General features: G+C 35.8%; 1 protein-coding gene across 1 annotated transcript in view; it reads right to left on the bottom strand.

Moving 5' to 3' along the window:
* DGKB (diacylglycerol kinase beta) overlaps positions 1 to 22,660 on the bottom strand; it is a 337,863-nt gene that overhangs the window by 288,185 nt on the left and 27,018 nt on the right. Inside the window, exons 2-3 of the mRNA XM_013941524.2 lie at positions 16,929 to 17,005; positions 12,667 to 12,687 (exon numbers count right to left, since the gene is read on the bottom strand). Of these exons, the coding sequence (XP_013796978.1) occupies positions 12,667 to 12,687; positions 16,929 to 17,005 (98 nt within the window). The remainder of the gene's footprint in view (positions 1 to 12,666; positions 12,688 to 16,928; positions 17,006 to 22,660) is intronic.

Genomic DNA, 22,660 nt, shown 5'->3' with positions numbered 1-22,660 from the left:
AAGATTTAGCTTCTTAAACAGCATTTCAGAAGGCATTTTCCATGATGTTTCCCAAGTGAAAGAAGAGTATGAGAGGATGAACCAAACTGATGATGATTAAAATGATACAAAATACAATTTATTCATTCCATTTTGCAAAAGACTACCAGGGTGAAGGGGGATTTTCATCAGAAGTGTAGGGATATCAGGACACCACATTTTCAAGGTAAAGGGGTTCAGCTGACTGAGACACACATAAGGGCCTGGTTGAAGCAGACAATAGTTCCCACTCAGGAGAACATGAAAGAACTTTCAAACCATTTTGCCTAAACCTTTGGGGTTTGGGGGACACCCACTACGCTGTTTTAGCTTCAGTCCAAATAAAAAATTCTACCAAATGCCTGTGGTCACAGAAAGGGAGGTTTTTCTGTATTCAGCAGACATAAATGGATTCCTCTTTTCTATATGTTGCAATAGCTAAATAACCTATTTGTCCAGTGTACTAGAGTTCCATTTCTTATTCTTTCATACCATTATTGCAACATAAATCTTTATAGTCTTCTTTATAATCTTTTATAAAGCTTTATAAAGTTTCTTACAGTTATCGCTTATAAAACTTCATTTGATAATATAACATTTTGGTATCAGTCCAGAGAAGTACCCATTCAATAACACTATCAAGTTATGGTATCTAATTTAAACCATAATGTCTATATAAAATTAGTTTTACTACTATTTTTACAAGGAATACATCATTTCCCAGTTACACCATTAGCAACATTTCATATTACCTCAAATTCAAAAACATGGTATATATCTAGCTTTGAGAGAAAGGGAAGGGGAAAGAACAGACAGCACAAGTAAAACTGCTGTTCTAATTTTTGATTTCTTTTCAGCAAATATATGTGTCAATCATTAAACTTTTTAGCTTTTCTGGAAGCAAACATTAAACTGGATTCACTATGTCTCAGGGCAGAGGCAAATTAAAAATATGCATCTTTCTTATGTGACAATTTGTCAGAGACACTCCATAACATTTAATTAAGCATCCATAAAATTTCAAAATTAATTCCTGCCCAAGCTGCCAACAAGAATTTATTTCATAGGTATTGTTTTTTCTTTAACCTCCCCACACACAGATCTGCACTATAAACTGAAAAGTAGAAAAAAACCAACATTTATGATCAGTTCTAAACGATTGACTGAGTACCTAAAGAAGGTATCTGGACTTGCCCCAGTGCACCCAAATGTGTAAGATGATAAATTTACAGAGAAAGGCATCCTAAGGTGTCTTTTGTGCATTATTAGTTGTGCCCATTTCGAGATACACTGTGAAGGGGCATGGCTTTTACTTCACAGCACTGTAGACCTTCGTCTACAGACTAAGAAATCTTATTCATTTTTGTAACTATAAAACCAGGCAGCTAATTACAGTCTAATGAGAACAATATGGGGCAGCTCAGAAAAACATCTAAAGCTGGATTTCAGTATGGTATTGATACCTTTGTTCATACTGGAATCTGGAAGGACTCTGTCAACTGCTACCAATCCATAAAGCACTTAAACCCTTTAGCTTTCTGCCTTAAACTCACGGTGTCTACAAACTTGTTTCTTAACATGAATAAAAATGTTGCAGTCTTGACTGAAGTGTTCACTGTTTACCTCATATCTAAGAGACAGAATACATACCAGGATACATAACTAGATCTCATAGGTCTCATTTTCCACGTTCACAAAAATATATATATTAAAAAAAAAAAGAGGCTGTGCACCAAGTGCAGTGGAGACCACCATTTCATTTTGAAAGCACAGAAGGAGTGACAGCTTTTCCCACATTTTGCACAAAAATCTCCTGGTTAGGACACACCCATGGGGTGGGATACTTTGGTCAAATTCCTCTCTTTGCTTGTGGAAATTCAAACTTGCATGTCTTTTTATAGGGGTATTTAAACATCAGAAAAGAGCTGAAGATTCATTGAGGAAAAAAAAAGAGGTCTCTGTAGGTCTATTCCAAAGAATGATTAAATGTTTACTTGAGAAATTGTTACTGTACAAACTACTGAAAGAGTCCTCAGAATGAGGAGGTACTCTGAGCATGTCCAAGCAACCAGGCTGTTCAGTGAGGTGTATCAAAACAGATATCAAAATGTTTCAGCCATTTCAGCCATTACAGCAGTACTTCTGGACACATGAAGAGCTTAAGGTGCTTCAGTATGTTTTATTGAAAATGGCTACAAAAATATTTCTTGTTTCTTTTTGTTTTTCACTTGCTGTATCAAAGGTAGGTGCTAACTTCATTCAGAGTGGAAGCACCCCATTTGGATCTAGGCTTCTGCTAAAAGAAACAAAATGAATGTATTTCACATATGATACATAAATATTTATATGTGTGTGTTTATGTATATGTATATATTTATGTGTATATAAATTATCTACAAAACAATGAAGCAAACACCAGTGATAGATTGTTCACAGAGGCCATTCAGCACCCATGGGACTATATGTCATCTGATATGCTGTGTAATATTTTACAATTACACTTTGGAAAATCTGTGTTTGCTCAAAAAAGCCAGCTTATTTTAAGGTTGATACCATGAACAGATCACTTTCATATACAGAAAGTTCTATCTGTACAAATAACCTCACTTTCTTATGTGTAAGAATAGCAGAAGCAGTTTTTCTAACATTGAAACAAGACAAACTAATCTGTTTTATTTCCAGATAATATGAGAACTTTGCTGTTAGAATGTCTGACTAAGCAAATATAGACAGATTTGCCCAGATCTTCAGTTTGAGCTCAGCTTGTATTGTTAAAGAACCCAAACTCAACTACTGTGTTGTCGTGGAAATTTCTCTGAAGCTTATGGCATCCTTCATTTTACAAGGAGACAAACACAAACAATTAGAATTTGCTATGCCAACTCCCATTACTTTGAAGAAAATTCTTGCCCTCAAACAGCCCTTTAAGAACCAGGATAAAACAGAATTAATTAGGCCAAGAATTTTACTCATAATAATATCCTTGAAATAAGTTAATAAAAAGCAATTACTCAAGGAGCTTGGTTACAATGTCCTAAAGATATTATAAAATACAGTAAAATAAAACTAAACCAACACTAGCTATATGCATATGCAAAGTGGCAGCTGCAGAAAGTAATAATATCACATTGTGCCTATTTTGCCTAAACTGAAAATCTCTCTCTCTCTTTCGACAGAGAGAGAGAGAGAGAGAGAGAGAGAAAGCGAGAGAGAGATGATGCCACTCGTGGACAAACTGGAATACAGGGGGAGGTAACCTCTGAGCCAGGCCAGCACATGGGGTGGCATGGAAACTGCAGTGACTTTCAAGCCTTCTTCCAAACCCATTAGCACCTCTGGCTCTGCTGCATCTCGTTCCTTACTCCTTTCCTCTATTCTGGCAGCAGCCAAGGAGGCACAGCTGGGTAAGCAAGGCAGGAAGCTGGAAATGGGCTAAAGATCCCAGATTTGGACTCTTGAGAGACTTCAACCACATCTAAAGGCAACCTACTTACAGTAGCTACCAGACACTATTACAGAAGATGATGATGGGGCAGATAAGATGAGTCTTTTGAGTTATAAGGTTGCCACTCTGAATTCAGTGGAAGAGCTAAGCTAAGATCCAAAAGAAAGTACCTCCATAGGATCTCAGGATCCTACAGAGGTGTTTAGGGAAATGTGCCTTTAGGAAGCATTGTATTTCCCTCTTCCCCAACTGCAAAAAGCTCCTGGAAAAACCCTTAATGGCTTTGGCCAAGCATTCTGAGTTGTTTTGCTGTTTTTCAATCTTAATACATGAAAAAGCCAGTTCTATAGAAAAGCCTCTAGCGTAGGTTTTACTCTGCTTCCCCACCTCAGGTTTGTGATCATTAATTTACTATGGATCCTTTTCAACATACCACACGAAATCCTATGACAGAACAGTAAGCACACATAAAAAGACACATAACAATCACTGAACTAGAAACAATGTTACTAAGGAATCTAGACTGCAGAGAGTTGCAAGTCACCAAGGGACTGAAGTCCTGGCAACTGACAAGGCAAATAAAATACAGTTTTCAGGTTAAACTGCATTTTTCAAGAGAATTTTCTAGATGACATTAATCACATTGACTAAAGAATTCTCAGCTCTGAAGAAATAAACTTAAAAATATTAAAATTAGTTTTAGATTTTATAAGTATTAAAAATCTCTTTATTCTAAGCTAACAAAATAGTGTGCAACTTTATTCTCCTGTTACTGCACAGAATACCACAAAAAAACAATAAAAGTACCATTATCTTCCATAGTGCTTTGACAGATGATGTATGTATGCACATTTCTTCAGTTACCCCATTCGACTCAGATATGTGATGAGAAGCTTTTTACCTCACTAATACCACTGAACCATGCATACACCTTACATCTCTCTACTGTGCACCAATGGCATGAAGCAGAGTGCTAACTTCCTGCTCTTCAGCTTCTCTTGAATTCCAGATTCCCAGAATACATGGGACTCTGAGGGGGGGGGGAAAAAAAAAAAAAAAAAAAAGATGGAGGACAGTCTACACTCAGTATATTTAAAAATCCCCAGTTACTAAGATAAGTGTCTGGTTTCTCCTCAAGCACTTACTCATAAATACATTACGGAAATTTAGTCCTAGTTCATAGACAACAAGTCTCTGAATCCCACGGAAAACAGGAATTGGAGAACTGGTTTCCCCCAGTAGTACTGAAAGTGAAGCTATGACTATGCACAGTCCCTGGATGAAGAACAGAGAGAACTTTTTAAGGCTTTTAGGCTTTTTTTTTATTTTGTATCACACTTCTATATAGACTAATACTCACCTAAAAAATGGGGGGGGACACTCAGCTGTATGATACAAGACTCTATAGAGATGCTTTAAATACCTGATTCTGTTTAGACAGAAGTATGGCTGCCAGAGGGAAAGAGGCTGAACTCCATCTGCCTTACCAGGGTGGCAGGATCAAAGATCTGCCTCAAAGATGTATCCTGGCTAACTGAAAGCATGGGATCACCTCTATAAATTCCCTTCTCTTTGCAGACAAACCAAGTCTGTCCTTCCTTCCACAGTCTGGAACAAATGAAGAATGTTCTTCTCACCCTCTGCTGCATACTGAGAAGAACTGATCTCAGTCAACTGGTCATCTGCATACAAGCATGTTGCATTCTACTTTCTTAAGACTGGTGGATGTCACAAAATTTCCCACTATGTACCTGTTTTGTAGTCAAAATCTGGAATGATAGGTGCTGAAAAACATGCACATGGGACCACAGGGATCATAAGCAAGAATGCACAAGAAAACTACAAGCCAACAGTTTGACACAATGTCAGCAGTTTTCACTTGGCTCTTACAAGATATGAAGCATCCATACAATTATTGGCTCCCACAAATCAGTTAAGCTTTCCCCACACCCCTCTGTGCTAAACAGAAGTTAATAGCCCTTAAACTGTTCATTTCAAACTGGTGCGAAATATGACTATGGATGTGATTATAGGTGAAGGAAACTGGATACAGCAGCTCATCTCTTGCCCTCCACCTCATAGAGCAGAACTGATGCACATGTTGGGGAGGGGCTGGGGATTAGTGAGATAAAGAAAATATCACACTGTGAGCATTTAGCTCCACCCTTTCTCCTACTGCAACTAACCTGTACTATTTTATAATTTGCTCCTCTTCATTACTTAGAGCACACAGAAATACAAGATTAAGAAAGATGAAAGTGTCCTTATTGTGAAGATTTATATATTTCCAACTGTGCCAAAGTACACAGAACTCCACATGATACAGACATCACAGGTCAATGTACTCTGATTCTGAGAATATGCAAAACTGTTTCTCAGTGAAAAATAGGATATACTACTAAGGCAAATTTTGCATGTGGTAGAATGTACTTTAATGAAAACTATTAAGAGGTTTTAATTATAATATGTAACATTTTACCTCCTACCATGTTAGTCATTTGAAGAGAACAGATAATTTAATCAGAAAAAAACAACAGCTTTTGACTCAAGATTTACCCTGAAGCCAAACTGCCATAGAGGAAGTCTAACTGCCTCCTATATTTTCGCAGTTGGTGTAAACACTACAACCAATTTTAGTGGCTGACATGTAGAAGGAAGGCAGAAAAGCTTTACCATTCCACTTTCCATCTCCTCAGAAGTTGTAAAAAAAAAAAAAAAAAAAAAAAAAAAAAAAAAAAAAAAGCAACTGAAAAAAAACAACTTATTAATAACCTCTTGACAAAAGAGCTGCCGTTGTGGATGGGCTAGAGCGGGGATGTGATTAATAACTCCTTTTATTCCTCCCCACAACATTGGCCACACAAACAGGAACAAGGCATGATCTGATGTTTGGAATTAATCTCCACCCAGAATTCTTTCAAAGTAACACATTCTCTTTGGTCTTTTTGTTCTTTTAAATTTGCACAAAATATTTCAACATAATCCACTGTTTTCATCATCCTGTAAATGGAATGTAAGAAACAAAAAATTCATTCATTCCAGCACACTTTCACGAAATATGGTTTTCAGTTATTAAAGAGAACATTTCAGAGATAATGGAAAGAGAACTATTTGAAATGCAATTTTCAATTAATTACTTTTTAAATTATGCTGCCTGACCTCCAACCAGTGCCAAAAATGTAGAGCATAATCAGTATTAATCTACTGATAGCAATAGCTCTGGATTATTTTTTGTTTGTGTGGGGGTCTCCCTAATTATCTCTTTTTAAACAAGTTATATAGAGCCAATATCTGAAAAATGAGCTGCTGACACAGGAGTAGATTTTACAGGGCCCTGATCCACACATAATGCTATGACAACAATTGTACACTTTCATCAATACAAGCACATCTGTGACATTTAAGTGATTAGTTGTGAAAAGGGGTGCCTAAGCTTTCCCACTAAAAGTCCAAGATTTTAAGACTCACTAACTCTGTTCAATATTTCTAACTTAACTTTTGCCAAAATACGGGGAAACAAAGACTGTATATAGAGGGTCAATAATCTAGAAAACATTAATTACATGAGAATCCACAAGTTTGTTTTTTTAAATGTATTGCTAATGTTCGAATGACAGAAATTCAAATTAAATTTGGAATTCATAATGGAGATTGTGCACTGGGATAAACTTTGGTTTCAAATGAAAGCTCTTAGCATTTTCTGATCTAACCATTTGATTTAAGACATTTTTGATGTAACTCATTTTAAAAGATCTGGCAACCAAATATAATTACTTGTAACATAAAGCAGCAACCCAATTTTCATCTATCATGGTGAAAGTTAACAATGAAAAAAAAAAGAAATCACATGCTCTCACACTGTTCTACCAAACAGTCTGTATGACCAAACAATTGCTGGATGTTATCAATACCATATCAATACAGACATATATAACTGCCAAATGTGTTCTTTATGTCTCTTATCAAAAACAATGCTTTGCAATATTTGAGAGCAGCTAGCATGTCTCATTAAAGAAGTAAATTTAAGAATACAACCTATAAGGAAATGGAAAGACTCAATTTTTATGCAATAACTAGACTTTTCAGCATGATCTTGGCACTGCACTGTCATGTTTCAAGTTATAAATTGATGCTAATTAGTGAAACAAATGTGGAATGTCTTCATCAACAACAGCGGACTTATCCCAGTCTAACATCCAAGTAAGAAAAAAATAGAACCTTTCTACCTTCAGATTTTCTTTAACACATTACATGTATGTTAGTAGGTATGTCCATATGTACTACACACATAAATGCATATACATATATTTACTATACAAAGGTTTTCTTAGAAGAAAGAGTGCTAAGGGACATACTTTCAGAAGGATTCTGTAGCGGATTACCTACCATAGTCCTATTTATGTATATTATCAATGAAGAATATTAAAAGAAACACAAATTGTTGCATACTAAACAGAGTGAGGAGCAGATATCTTGCAATGGAGACAGCAGCATGGGACAACTGAAAATTACAATTACTACAGAAGTTAGGAAAAATGGGGTAGACAACATGCTTCAGACTAAAACCAACTAAATGTAGCTTAGCTTAGGAAGTGATAAAAGATATGAGAGCAATGTCATCTGCTCAATTATATATATTTACGGACCAATGTTAGCAGTTGTACCTGTATTGCACAAGAGGACTCCAAGTCACCTCCATTTTTTGGCCAATTATTGCAAAAAGGTATGATTAGGAGTAGTATTTTTTTTTCCATTTTTTTTATTTATACAGTTTCATAAACAGCATCGACATGCCATCATGAAGCTTAATCAATTGCAACTGCAGCCATTATCATAAAACCAAAATAGACTATAATATATTGTACTGTAGAATGAAAAACAAACAAAAAAAGGTCATAATTAAATATTCTGGGTAAAGCACTTTAACCAGAATTTACTAATTCAGCCTGAGTAAACCTATATTAAATTAAATGCATTTAGAGATGTAAGCCAGACATTAATGAACATTAGGCTGTTCAGGAGTCTAGTAACTGTCTGCAGTTTCTAGAGAAAAATAAACTAGGCCTGCTGTGTGTCTGAACAGGTAACACAAATGCCTGTAGAACTGTTTAAAGCACTGGATAGGCCTTTGTTAGTTCACTGGTACAAACAGGATGTAAATTAAAAAAGGGATATAGCACCAATGCAGCATCCATTTGATTCTTCAGAATTCTTACTGTTATAAATGAAAAACAGAATTTCAACATTAAATGTTGTTTTTTAAAGAAAACACCTTTATGTGTTTTTGTTTGTCAAAAAGAGAGAGAGTAGAAATACACATCAGGCAAAAACCTCTCCTCTGCTGTTACTTTCATAGCATTAATTCAGACACATAGTGATTGACAGAAGGCACAGGGTAATACAACAGTAATGAGACAAGTAAAATGTGTGTTGATGTCACAACTACTTTATTCCTAATGCATTCTGCCATAAACAGCTGTGAAATGTTTAGTAACTCTGTGACAATGCTACGGTTAGCCACTTTCCAAGAGTTAGCCATGAGATGTTAAAGACTTATCAATACAAAAAATCTGTCTGAAAAAAAAACAAAACCCAAACCCAAGGACAATCTGCAACACTGCTTGGGAACTTCAAGCACTTAAATTGAATATGGGGAAAAGCAGATTAAAGTGCTTTGAATCCAATAGCTATCAAATGAGGACATGTTTCTAGAAACCCATCTTGCAAACGACAGTTTGAAAACCCAGATAGAAGGGGAAATTACAACCATCTTTCATCATCATCTTTGTATTTGTGAGACACTAGAGAGAGAAAAACCCTTGTTTTCTGTCTCATAGAAAGCAATTAGGTGCATAGCCTATAAAACGTTTAATTAGTAAAATGATTTCAGAGTGCATGTTATGTGCGATGTAGAAGTAAATAGTTTTATTCTTTTGCCAATGAATGGGTTCACTCACCTGCTTTTCTATCAGAAGCACAGTGCTATGTAAATATGGCTATGCCTTAAGATGTAATAAACAGTGGGTAGAGCTGGAGCCACTTCTCTTTCCTTACAGATATTTTTCACTATCACTACTTTTTTTTTCTAAATATGCAAGATACTTTGTAGAACTTAGACACTACTTTGACTGCACCATTTGCATATTCCACAGTTGACCAACTCAGCAATGGTTTTATGCTAATTATTAGGAATATTAGCTATATCTATTAGATCTTAATAATAAAGTGTAATTCTTATCAGAATAAAACTACTACAAAAAAACTTGGATACAGGATGGACAAAGAGAAATCATAGTATCCTACCTGAATTTTTTTCTCAGATTTTATTGCAAATTAAATTAAATAGCTAAATATTATGAAATCTGTCAGAAATGACTAATAGCTTGTTGTAACTCCTAATCATGTATAAACATCATACCATTGCATGTATAATTGAGCTGAAATGTATCAACTTCAAATATTCATTAATGCCAATATAAAAATCAAGAAATACACTGGAAGAGTGTCCTTTTTCAAGGAATTTATTCCTGGGTTTATTTCACTCTAAAAAAGGATAAATTAGCTGGTATTTCACATTACTATGAAAAAAATGAGGATCATATTTTTCATACTTTATAACACAGTACCATCCATATTTGGCATCATATTTATATTGTGTTTTCATGCCGTTAGAGGAGCTGAAATGTCATCAGAGTAGTCTGCTACTCTTCAAATAAAATATTATGTTAAAAATAAAACATCTTAGACACCAGTGTGGCCCTACATAACATTTTTCTGTTTGTGTGTTTTCTTTTTAAAAAGTTGTAGTATTAAGAAGCATATTCTTTCTATGCTTTAAATTCTGCATTCTCCTTTTAAAATAGTTTGAAACAATATCTAGTGCAAATCAGAAATAAGTCCTTCAGTTATCATCTCAGAAACAATGATAATTACACCAGGTAACATGCAAGTGACAGCGGTATTAGGATCCATAAACATAAGGTAATATGCAGTATAAAAAAAAGTAGGAAGAAAAGGATAAAAATGGGAGATTAAGGCCAGGAGGGGAAAGTATCGAAAGAGAAGGAAGATAACAAGGAGAGAGAGACGGACTTGTTAGCACAGATTGAGGAAGGGAGACAGACGGACCACTAAAGATGGTCCAAAATGTTCAAAACTGAAGAGGATGCAGCAGAAATTGATGTATCTGAAAAATCCTGCAAAGTCACCTCAGTGCCCTCAACATTTTGCACAGAAAGCAGGCTCGCAGCCCCAGCTGCCAGCATTGCCGCCTGGCAGGCTTCCCAGCTCTCCAGGTATCCAGGAAGCTGTTCCCTAGAAATTCTGTCCAGAAAGCCAGAAAAACACTGTGTGCCCAGTTTTGAAGGGTAGGGTTTTCCACTGGAGATATTCACAGATTGCTCAGTTTTTCTGTTCCTGGATGTCCCATTTAATAGGACTAGCAAAATACAGTATCTTTTCTTAGTCTTCAGTTGCTTACAAGTGAGGGACAGGCTTCTCTTCCTACAAAATAGATTTCCTATAATTCTCCTCATTCTACTAACCCTTCTGTAAATTAGTTCCCTTCTGAGTTCACATTTCTTGCATGTGGAACACACACTGGTAAAAAGCAGGTCATTAAGGAACTTGCTTACCTGTAGTAGAAATACTTTGTTTCATATATAATAGAAAAGGAAGGTTTGCACGGCAAATTAATATTTTCTGCCAAATCGAACGACATAGCTGGGGAAACAGGCACACAAAGCCTTCTAATCTTTATTTCCGCATACTTGAAGGTTTAACTAGTTTTCCACTTAAGTCAATGGGCCTAAAAGACACTACCTTCCCTTACAAGTCTTGTCTTGCTTTTATATTCTCAGACCACCATGGCTACAGGAACACTATTATGATGTCCCAGCAATATATTTCTCTTCTTCAAGACCAAACTACAGTGATGCTTCATAATCATTTTGTGATCAACTACCACACTCAGGTCTTTGTCTGCCAGTACCACTAGTCCCACGGTACGCTGCACTGTGCTCTACGCTAGCGCCTTTCATTCTATTTTCTATAATCCACAAGATCATCAAGCTTTTTCAGTATGATTTTAAGACGTTTCTCCATTTTGGCAACAACTCCCAAATTTGGGTTAGTGAGCACATTCTATTAGTATTCATCTATTTTTCGTTATGAGATTATTAACAGCTACTAATCAGATTAGTCCCAAGACTGATCCTAGAAACACTGCTTTAACCTGAATGTCTTCTCTTTCAGGACCCATTGCAGTCACTCCTTTAACCAACATTACTTTTGTAATAGGTTACCTGAAGAAAACAAAGTGCTTTTATAGGCAGGAAGAGAGTTACTGCTCACAGTAACGCACCTCCAACAGCTCAACTGGCCTCTGACACTAGGAAGTGAGGAGTTCCTACAAAACTAATCCTTTCAGTCTCTTGACTTTGTGATTGTTCTCATGTTCCAGCTGCCTCTTCCCAAAGAGCAGAGCAAAGGCTTTTTAACACCTCTGTGCTACAAAGGAAGAATAACTAGGTCATTTTAAGAAACAGTTCATTCGGCTAGTTCTTTTTGACTTTTCCTTCTTTTTTCCTTATATTTTTACCTGTTTTTAGGCTATTTAAGCTAGCCAGGAGTAGAGCCTGGAGTGGATGATGAGCCCTTTAACCCTTTCTGTTGTAATGGCTGTAAGTCAACCCCATCACATGAGAGAAAATTTGTTTTAAACACACTATAAACCTTATTCAAATTATAAAATCTGGGATTTTTTTTAAAGCCTTGGATATATAAATGGTACTATATGGTCATAGTAGTGGTATTTAATATTTTTGCTCAGATGTCTGTCATTTCAGAATAAAACAAACATTTACGAGATCTCACTAGTAAGCACACATCTCTGACAAGTGTAGAAGTTAGTTAAATACCTTGTTTTAACTGACATTTTCCATATTGCTCTGAATTAATATGTTAGCAAAATCATGGATTGTTACAATGACCCAAATGAAATGCATCTAGTGAAAAACAGTTTGCCACCATAAAGAGAATGCACTTTGGTCTCAGCCTCAGCTTTAAATATTTATCTATTATCTTATAGGAAGCAATATGCAATATTTACCCATAAACGAACATCCTAATGGAACTCTATAAAATAAAAAATACTGTTCCTATACATAACAAAAGAAGTGAAAAGTCATATTAAGTTTACTTACTTGGTTAAGTATATCTTGTTTCTGTAATGCATGCAAGAAAGAAAGAGCACACATACATTAATGAAGTACAGTAACACTCAGACTCTGTTTTTATAATAGAACTATTTTAGTTAAAAGATTAGTGACGCAGATAAACAGGTTTAAGGGAGAACATAAAATATCCCTTTTTTTTTTTGAATTAGCACAGATACCAAGAAAACAGTTCTAGTCAGCATTCTAGTCTTGATTAATTAGACTGTATAAGCAATTTATTCTTAACCATGCAATGACAGATATCCAAGGAAAAGAAAGTAAATACCAAGTTTGCATCTTTCATCCTTGTGTAAATTAAAAAAAATATTACTCGTTGCCAAGAATTGTTAATGAAACAATTTAATCAGAAATGAATACAATGATAAACGCTAGTAAGCACTGCCTTAGAAGTCATCACTACATGGTGCTTCAGTTTCTAATAACTTTTATTTATTTTAATAAAGGCACTGTATTAACTTTCTACATTATTCTACATTATTCACAAACTGCTATAAATACTTAGAGGTATTAAAGAGGTATTATCTTAAAATTACAAATACTGTTGCAGACTATGTACAAATTATATTGATTGCACCAGATTTTTCTAAAATGGAGTTAGCAGGGGTACCTTTCATATTTCCATAGAGTCAAGCTAAAGAAAATAAAACCTCTGGAAATCAGAAGGACCCTAGAGAAAACTTCTCAAAAGAATCTGCACTATTTCCAAAAACACAAAAATCATTTGAAGGAGCCAGATAATTGCAATACGACTGCAAACATTCTGCTAAATTTGGGGCTTGGCCTCTGTGGGCAGACCAGATCATGAAATGTGCCTTGCGTCATGCAGTCACTGTAATAACCTTTTTGCAAGTGTTTGTTTTCCTGGTCTTCCTGCACATGTGCATTTATTCTTTTTATCCACATCCATGCTGTGGGACTCAGGAGCACGCCCCAGTTCCAGGTGCAGACCCGACTGCACCCTGACTGCTTGTCGGGCTGAGACTCCTCCATACACTTTTCATCCTCACTCTTCATCCCCTAGTTAACCCCAAAAGATGTAGGTGGGTAGCTAAGCAGGTCCACAAGAAATTATGATGCACTCCAACAGATCCCCCAGAACTGATGATCGATCAAGAGTCTGGGACCGCAAGCACACAGCAATGTGCTTCTACTGCCTAGGCTAGATGCAGTCTTTAGCTCAATCTACTTTCTTAATCCTTGCTAGCCTATTCAGCGCTCTGCACCAAATAAAATGGCTGAAATTAATTAATTTAGATAAATCCCAAACGATTGAGGCACTATTTATAAATCACATTTTCCAGCAGGCTTATCTTAACTTACCTATAAGTGTTACATGAGAGGTAAAATCCAGTCTTAATTACATATGTTAACAGTGACATACAGATACGAGGAGGCAGGAGGGCAGAGGTTCATTAGTGTTTGTAGTTTTAGTCATCTCCCTTACACTGAAAGCTAGCAGAGAGTAAAAGCAACAATGCCAGCTCCATAAACAAACTCCCTATACTGGATGACCTTCTGATAATCAGCTTCACCATTTCCACTATGCCCAAAAATCATTCACTCAACAAGATATAAAATAATGGAAAAAAGAGCCAGATGATTTCAGGTAACAAGCTTTGAATATCCATAGCTTTTCTTTTGCTATTTCTGTCCCATTAAATTGGCTTGTGATAAAAAACTGTAATACAGAAGCAATAGAGGGGTATAAATTCCTGAGCCCTTTAAACAGGGAGAAGCCTAAAACAAGAAATTCTTAAGCCTTTTTCTTAAGTACATAAATACATCACACTGCAAAATCTCCTGGAATAGCTCTGTGTCCCACGTTTATTAGTCTAAAAACTGCTTTTTGCAGATTATTGACAACACTGGAAAAATATTTGGAGTGCTTATGAGATAATGATCTAGGAAATAAAGAGCTAAAATGGAAACATGCTGGTATCTTCTACAAAACAAAACATTGGTTGCTTAACAGTTTAAAATGTTATCTATAAAGCACGGAAGGGGAAAGCTGCATCATGACTGATTTCAGTTGGAGCTCTGTATCTTGGGTATCTCATGTTGCCCATACTAAAATACCCTAAGGTTTTATTTTAAACTTTCCGGTAATAATTACCTTAGTTAAATAGTACATCCAGCACAGGGAGACCTCGTCTGATCAGATACAATCAGCTCTCAAATCATCATGTAAAGAGTTTATCCAGGTAGCAGGCTGAATGAATGCCAAAAATACACACACATCTGTGCCCTGTGCAAGGGCAGTTCAGTCTGCCTTGGATTATTCACTCAGCAGCAGAAGAAAGCAATTTCAGCTACTCTGCTTCCAGCTCAGCAGCTTATGGCATGAAACCTGAGCTAATAAATCCTTCTGAACCCAAACTAGCTTCACTGCTATATTTTCCTGCATTTTCCTTTTGCTGCTTTCCCTGAATTTTGAGCACTAAGCAGGACAGTGCAAGACCTGTTGGGATCAGCCTGGGTCCAACATGGGCAACCCTGAGCGGTGGCGAATACACCGATCCCTGCTGAAGACAGTTGGAGCCACCATGGGGAGCTCGGTTTGCTTTCTCTCCTCCTTTTCCAGCCTCCCATTCTGCTTATTGATGCGGGTGCTGCACTGCTCCCTACGCCTCTGGGCTGCTTCAGGACATCAGTAGGATGCTACATGCAAATGGTTGTGAAATGAAGAACTACAGGAAGTGCTGTACGGGACCATCTGTGTCCGCTAATTTCAGCTTTGCGCAGATTTTGCCACATCCACCTGGCTTCAGTGGGAGCAGCTGTCACGGGTGCCCAGACTGCTCACTCTTCACCACGACTCAATCTCCACATACCCCAAAATGGGAGAGATGACTGTTAAAAGGGCTTAATCTCACAACTTTAAATACTAATTTGTTTATATACAAATGTTGATAATTTCATAATATGTATTACCTACAAAACAATGGCTGTTATTTAAATATATTCACAAATACACAATTAGTTTGTACTTTAAAAGTTTGTATTTCACAAAATTGAAAACTTGTACGGAAAGTGAAAAGAAATTAACAATTTCAAGAGAAAAATGTGAATAATATTTAAGAAACTTTTAAGACAATTTTAGAATGTACATTAGGAGCACAAAGAAGGCTGTAGAAGTTAAAAGAAAAAAAGATCAAGCACTGAGTTTGTAAATTAACATTTCACATTTTTCTAAAAAATGTCTCTACATTCCAATAGGAATCAATAAAGGGAAATTCTACGGCCTATGTCACACTGGAGAACAAATGAGATGATCCCAGCATTCCCATCTTGTTTTTATAACCTATAATTACTACTTAAGTAAAATAATGGAGATTTAAGATGATGATTTATAAGACAACACACACTACTTCAATGAGGTAGGGAATACTTTCCTCAGAAAGTAGAGGAAAAATTGAAAAGAGAAATTGAGTGAAACAAGCCATGTTATGTTGTATTAAGTTCAAAGTGTCAAACAACGTTTCAAAATTTCAATGGGTTATAACTGGGTTACTTGACAACAATTCTTGTCATTTACATCCTGAATGCAAGATCGAGTCATTTTCATAATGGTTAGTTCATTCTTCTGTTTTACATTCCACACAATGCCAGCGTAGTAAGGAACATTACAGAAATAGGTTTTTACATTTTGAATCACACTATATGGATGTGCTAACCAGATACAAATTGCAATTGAGAGTACTGAAAGAAAACAATCTAGCTTTTTCTACCAGAAAAACAGAATATTTGCTCTAGTAGTGAATCTTTAGCCACAGCGCACACACACAGGTTTCGCTTCTGCTAAATTCTTTGCTTCACAACTTGAGAAAGAAAGTTTGTATTAAAGGGGATCCCTATACCAGAAAAAAACATGAGAAGCAGAATTTAAGAAGAAATCTGAACTGAACACATCGTCCTTTTCTAACCTTTGAAAATAAGCTTAACATTTCCAATCTTTAAAACAATTGGGAAGTACATTAAATTTACCATAACAGGTTTTTTAATTTTAAAAAAGAAATTGTCTTTCTGTGTAAATTATTCAACAGTTCTGCAGGATGTGATGTTATAAACTTTAGTTCTTCAAAATATAAATATTTTTATATTTCAAATAGCCCCAATCACCCCAAATATCTGATTTATAAATAATCTTCTATTTCTAAATGCTTAGATTTGCTACAACACTTTTAAATATTTTTCCCACCATTTTTGACCATTGAAGAAAGAAGAATTACCCCTTCAGGATTATATTTTGCTAGCACTCCACTGCCATGGAATTCTTCCAAGACATCCTTAATTTTCTTGGTGGAATCTAGAGGAAGAATAAAGAGAGAGAAAATGAAAATACAGAAAACTGATTTACATAAAATGAACTCTAATTAAAAAAGCAACAATAAAACTGCTAATAACTTTTTTGAATGCAGATTAATAATTTCCTCTAGCTGTATGAGAGCTACTGGCACAAAGAAAATGAGAACAAACTGCACCCTCTCACCAAACACTGTAAAAATCAGCAAATAAACACAAACACGCAGGAACATATACTCTTTGACCCAAACCTTGACTGCTGTTAGGTAGTGTATTTCTGAAGGAATTGTTTGCAAGGACTATTTCAAGTCACTTTTTTTTGTCCTTGAAACCTGAGTTACTGATGGAACATGCTCATTCCCAACAGCGCTACTCAATCTCCTCTGGCATAGCTGCCAATGAGGAAAGGAACTGTCAGAACAGTAAGACAATACTAAGATAAGGGGAAAAGTCACAGAAAAATCTTTTTCTGAAATCCTGTCACAGGAAAAATGTTGCTATTGAAGCCCCAACTTCTACAAACCTCTAAAATATTCTAACCACTGTCAGCTATAATAGCTTTAGGGCAACTTTTGTCTAACAGAATTGTGCAAAACTGCTCCAGTTCAGCAACATGTGTCTTTTAACTCATCCATTTTGTTTTTTTCAAGTTATAAATGTCTACTTGCAAAATAACAAGACAGTCATTTCACTAAGTAGCCACTGCATAAAACCCTTAAACTCAGATTACTCAATCATCCTCTCCACCTTTTTAAAGCTTAACAACAAAAATAAATGTAACTCAGTTTTGTCTTTAAATACAGCAGTCAAGTGCATAATGGCCAAATGTGGACAACAGCCATAACCCTGGAGTAAACCTTGGACAAGTAATGAGTAGCAGATTCATTACAGAAGAAAACAGGTATACTTAATGGCTGCACATTTATTTCTATGACAAAATCTGGAGAGAAAGAAGGCAAGCAGAGAGAGAGGAATAAGAACAGGACTAATAGCAATCTCTTGGACATCAGCAATTCATTAAAAATTTAAAATTACAAATGTCACAAAGCTCTCCTTGAGAGAGAAAGTTTCTAAATATGTGTAGATAGAGCACACGGCCTCTCATTGTAGTGCTTAAATCTCATCTTATCTGCAAAGCTATTACTAGCACAGCATGAATTTCAGGTATCATTAAATATAAAGCTTTTTGGAGAAGCATTTCATCTTTCTGTTCTCATAGTTTTAGTATTTTTTTTACTCGCTAGCCCAGTGCTTTGGGCATTTGCCCAAAACATCCTATATCTTATATTCAGTTCTTTCTTCTACCTGAATGGATTTAAACCTTTATCTCTCAACCTGTCTTCCGCTGCAATTTGGATTGAACACAGCAGTGTTCAGTGAGCCAAGGACTTGGAACAGGAGAAAAAGAAACCATGGCCCTGGAGTTAGAGCTTTTCCTTTAGAAGGTGAGACATTTGGCTTCCCAGCTTCTGCTCTAGTGAGTCTGAGGAAACAAAAACAGGCTAGGCATAACACAGAACTGGAAAGCTGCTAGTTCATAGGAGAAAAGAAGCTGGATTTCACAGAGTGGTGCAGACATTTAATTTTAAAATAAGTCAAGACTTCAGAAGAGCAGACATATAGATCAGCCTTGAGCTAATGTTGTATTGCTTCAGACTAAACACAAATTAAATAAAACCATAACATCAGAAATAATAAGCCTGCAAACATAACAATGACATATTCAGTGCCTGAATATGCAGTTACATGTTCTAACTGAAGACAAATTTACACACCAAGTTGCAGAGCATTTTAGATGTAGCCCCCATTAAAAATTATGATTCGTTTTATAAAATGCAACAACTTTACATGAGGAAGACTGAGCACTCAAGACTGTACTGCCTTTCCTTACTCAGAAAACACCGAGCAGTAGGAGAAATCACATTCCTCCATATTCCTCCACATTCTCTTCCCATCCTCCCCCAAAATCCTTGCAAAGAGTAAAAACAAAACAAAACAAAAAACCCACAAACCAAAAAACTCTCCCCCAAAACACTAAGTATTATGTAAAAGTCAGCTTAAATGAAGAAGCTGTACATGCAAAACTGTTTTACAATTTAAAGTGAAATAAGCACTAGAAAGCAATAGATTACAAGCAATTCCATTATAAATCCTGATGTGGTTTTCAATCTTTACAAAAATTCATAATAACCTGCATACTTATTGGACCATAACTAATTTTGACACCTACAGGTAAACTAATAACCACTTTCTGCATCTATTTACATTTTGTAACCTTATAAAATATGAAAAATATCACAAATTATCTAAAGTCCTCCAATGGTCAAGTTCAGCATTTATATTTAAAAGCACCAAAGAGTTTTTACGTGATTTTTTTTATACATCCCATTATCCTTAAGAGAAGGAGAAAACAAACAAACAAACAAACAACCCCACCCCCACGCCCCACACTGCAGCCTTCATTGCGCAATTTTCTGCATGTCAAGAAAGCCTGGCCAAAACTTGAAAGTTCTGCTGGATAGCTAAGACAAACAGAAGCATGGAGGAAAACGCAACTCCCAGATGACATAGTAATTCTTATGTAGGTTCTTATTCTTGTATTCTTTCTTTTGTGGATGCAACTATAGCCCCCCCCAATACATATATATGTATACATACATATATGCACACACACCTTTTTTCTTGTGTAGCTTACTTTATTCAGAGAATCAGCATAATGCTTTTGCTTAAGTTAAGCCTAGGCCCATCAACCTTTGCTGGTCTAGAAGCACCAGAAATGGCCAAGCGCTCCAACAAAGCTGTACACAGCACCAATGTTTGCCTTCAAGCAAAAAAGGTTATTCCATTAAAAACACGGTTTACCTACCATAACTCCTGCAGCATGTTTGTGTTGATAAGAGATGCCTGACTGATGACACCAAAGCAGCAAAAGCCAGTAGCTCAGACATGTCCTACGCCTCACACCGGTGTGGCTGCAGGCTTCCTAGCAAGCCTCTTCCAATAGAGGTGGCACCCTCGGGGCCCTGACACAGTGTTTCTTCAGAAACACCTTGCTTTCAAACCAGGAGGGACTAAACACCTCTTGAGAGCCTCCCTCAGGCCTAAGCTTCTTCATGTTTGAGCCTGAAGCCTGTAAAAACATTCAGCAAGTAACTTCACGGCTCCTTCTTCCTCTTTTCTCATTTCCTGCTTATTTATCAGTGTTCACCACATCTGATAGAGGCCGCCTGTTCACAGCCTTCACAGTTAGAATAATGATGAAATTGTTCTCTATCAAATTAAGGAAGTTATTCTACTGACAATATATTTCACCCCAAACACCAGCTCTACGCACTAACTTTCTGCCTGGGAAGACTCAAATCAGTTTGGTCTGCAATTTATTGGGAATAATTTCTGATTGTAAGTGAAAACAGGGAATGGCTTTGTAAATTTGAGATTATTTGCCCTGCCTTTGAAAATTGCATTTTACAAAGTACAGTAGTTTGCCCATTTTTATTTTCCCCAAAAATTCTTCTTTATGATCTTTAATATCAATACACTAGATTAAACAGGTGCCGAGTTTGAACTTCAACTAAGGGCTTTTTAACTACGGCTTCAAAAATTATTGAACAGGATATACAAGAGTACAGTATAGTCTTACATATTATCTACCTATACATTAGAACACACACAGTTGTGTTGTAGTTACTATAAAATTATATAGTTATTATAAAAGCTCTGTGAAGTGAAAATGGTTGGGAACTGCCAACATGCCTAAAATTAAATATTTTCCAGACTCTGTGTCATAAGTATTTTGAAACATATTCTAATCAACACAGAAGCAGATAGCTATTGATACTTTATAGAAGACAACAAAATAACAAGAGATCAAAAATGTTAAAATTAGAATTAAGCAAGCATTACCACGGAATTTTCCCAAAGCTTTATACATAGGCCGTATTTCCACCTAGCATGTTGTTCTTATTCCTGATCTTTTTCAGGAATGGCAAACTTGAGTTCCCCTGTCTCTTCCTTCAACACACACTTACTAAATACTGGTACACAAGTTTCTCATATTCCTTCATATTTCCCAAAGACAAAACTGCCAAATGGGTTGGGCAATACCAAAGTAGGCAAAGATGCTAAGAACTTGTGGGTTTGAATTTAAATTACAACTTAAGTTATGACACATCATATGAAATACAGTAACTGTGCAAATGGAACCTGTAAAACAATTTAAACTAACACATTTTACCTGGTCACCATGACGGTGATTCAAAATTAGTAACATATTTTATCAAGTTATTAGGGCTTCTTTTGATCATTTGATCACATGCCTTTATTTTAAAGAGCTTGGGAGAAGCTCCTCAAGTGGTTGCAGGTTTTTTTTTTTGTTTCATTTCTTTATGAGCAAAGCAACGTTAAAGCCTCTGTTTCATTGTAGAGCAAGACAGAATTTAAAAGCTATGTTTCGTTCTTCCATGTACTCTTCCTGAAGCAGGAAGATTTAATGTTTCTTCCCCCTTTTGTTTAACCACATTTCTTCCTTCCAAAGTATCATGTTCATTTCTCAGCTATAAGGACTTCAGTTTTCCTGTTACAGAGAAAGGACTGTCACTGCACAACTTCTGCAGTGAAACTGTATTTCAGAGGTGAAATTTTAGCTCTGTTGAAATTGAAGGCAACACTTCTGACCTTAACAGGAGAAGACTTTCACCTAAGGCAATTTTTGTAACATACAATAAATTATATTCTTATGAATAAGGTAATGTAAATGTTAAATCAAGGGAAGTTTTTTTTAAAAAAAAAAACCTAAAAACCAACTATATTTGTTTTTATTTGTCCTACTGGTTTCTGATCCATTAAGATGCATTTATCTTTCATTTCAAGCTTTATTCACCATTGCAAAGAAATATTCTTTAAAAATAAAAGCTGCAGTTCTTGCGATCACAATTCTCTATCATTTTTTATCTTAGGAGCAGAGGTTTTAAAGTCAAGTACTTATCTAGACCTTAAACTGAATTAGCAACAGAAATACACACTGCTTTGATTTTTTTTCTGTTCCCCCATTACCAAAGGGTACAAAATGACGGTCTTGTAAGAATGGCAAACTGGCAAATACAAAGAATTGAACATATGTTCATTGAATTATATGTTCTGCTCCTCATCCTACAAGGAGTTAATTCAGTTTTAGGGAGCTGGTAAAATCAAAAAGCATGTTTCAGGCCCATTAAGTTAATTATTCATTTGAGTTTGAAATTTTACTAAAAATACACATTTGTTCTTAATGGTGTATGATATCACCAAAAGCATTTTAGATTCCATATATTTTATCATTAAAATAACTGATTGGCTCCCTGTCTCATTGTAGGAGACAGTAAATAAATCAGATGTCATTTGCAACATAATAATTTAGATTCTTTCAAGTATTTGCGTACCTGTCCTCTTTTAATAAGATGTTAAAGCTGTTCATCTTGGTTCATGTGGATGGGTTATGCATTTCTACAAAAGGATGGAATCTAAATTGGTAAATTGCCACTTACGAACATTTTCACACAAAATTACATTGATGTAGGAACCTAACATGGCAAATCAATCCCAAGATGATTATTTTGACTCGTTTCTCATATTTAAACATCTAAATCATGAGATTTTAACAGGTGTGGAATGCATGAAAATT

This window comes from Apteryx mantelli, chromosome 2 (genome assembly GCF_036417845.1).
Source record: "Apteryx mantelli isolate bAptMan1 chromosome 2, bAptMan1.hap1, whole genome shotgun sequence".
Classification (NCBI taxonomy): Eukaryota; Metazoa; Chordata; class Aves; order Apterygiformes; family Apterygidae; genus Apteryx; species Apteryx mantelli.
This window is presented reverse-complemented; position numbering and strand designations above follow the sequence as displayed.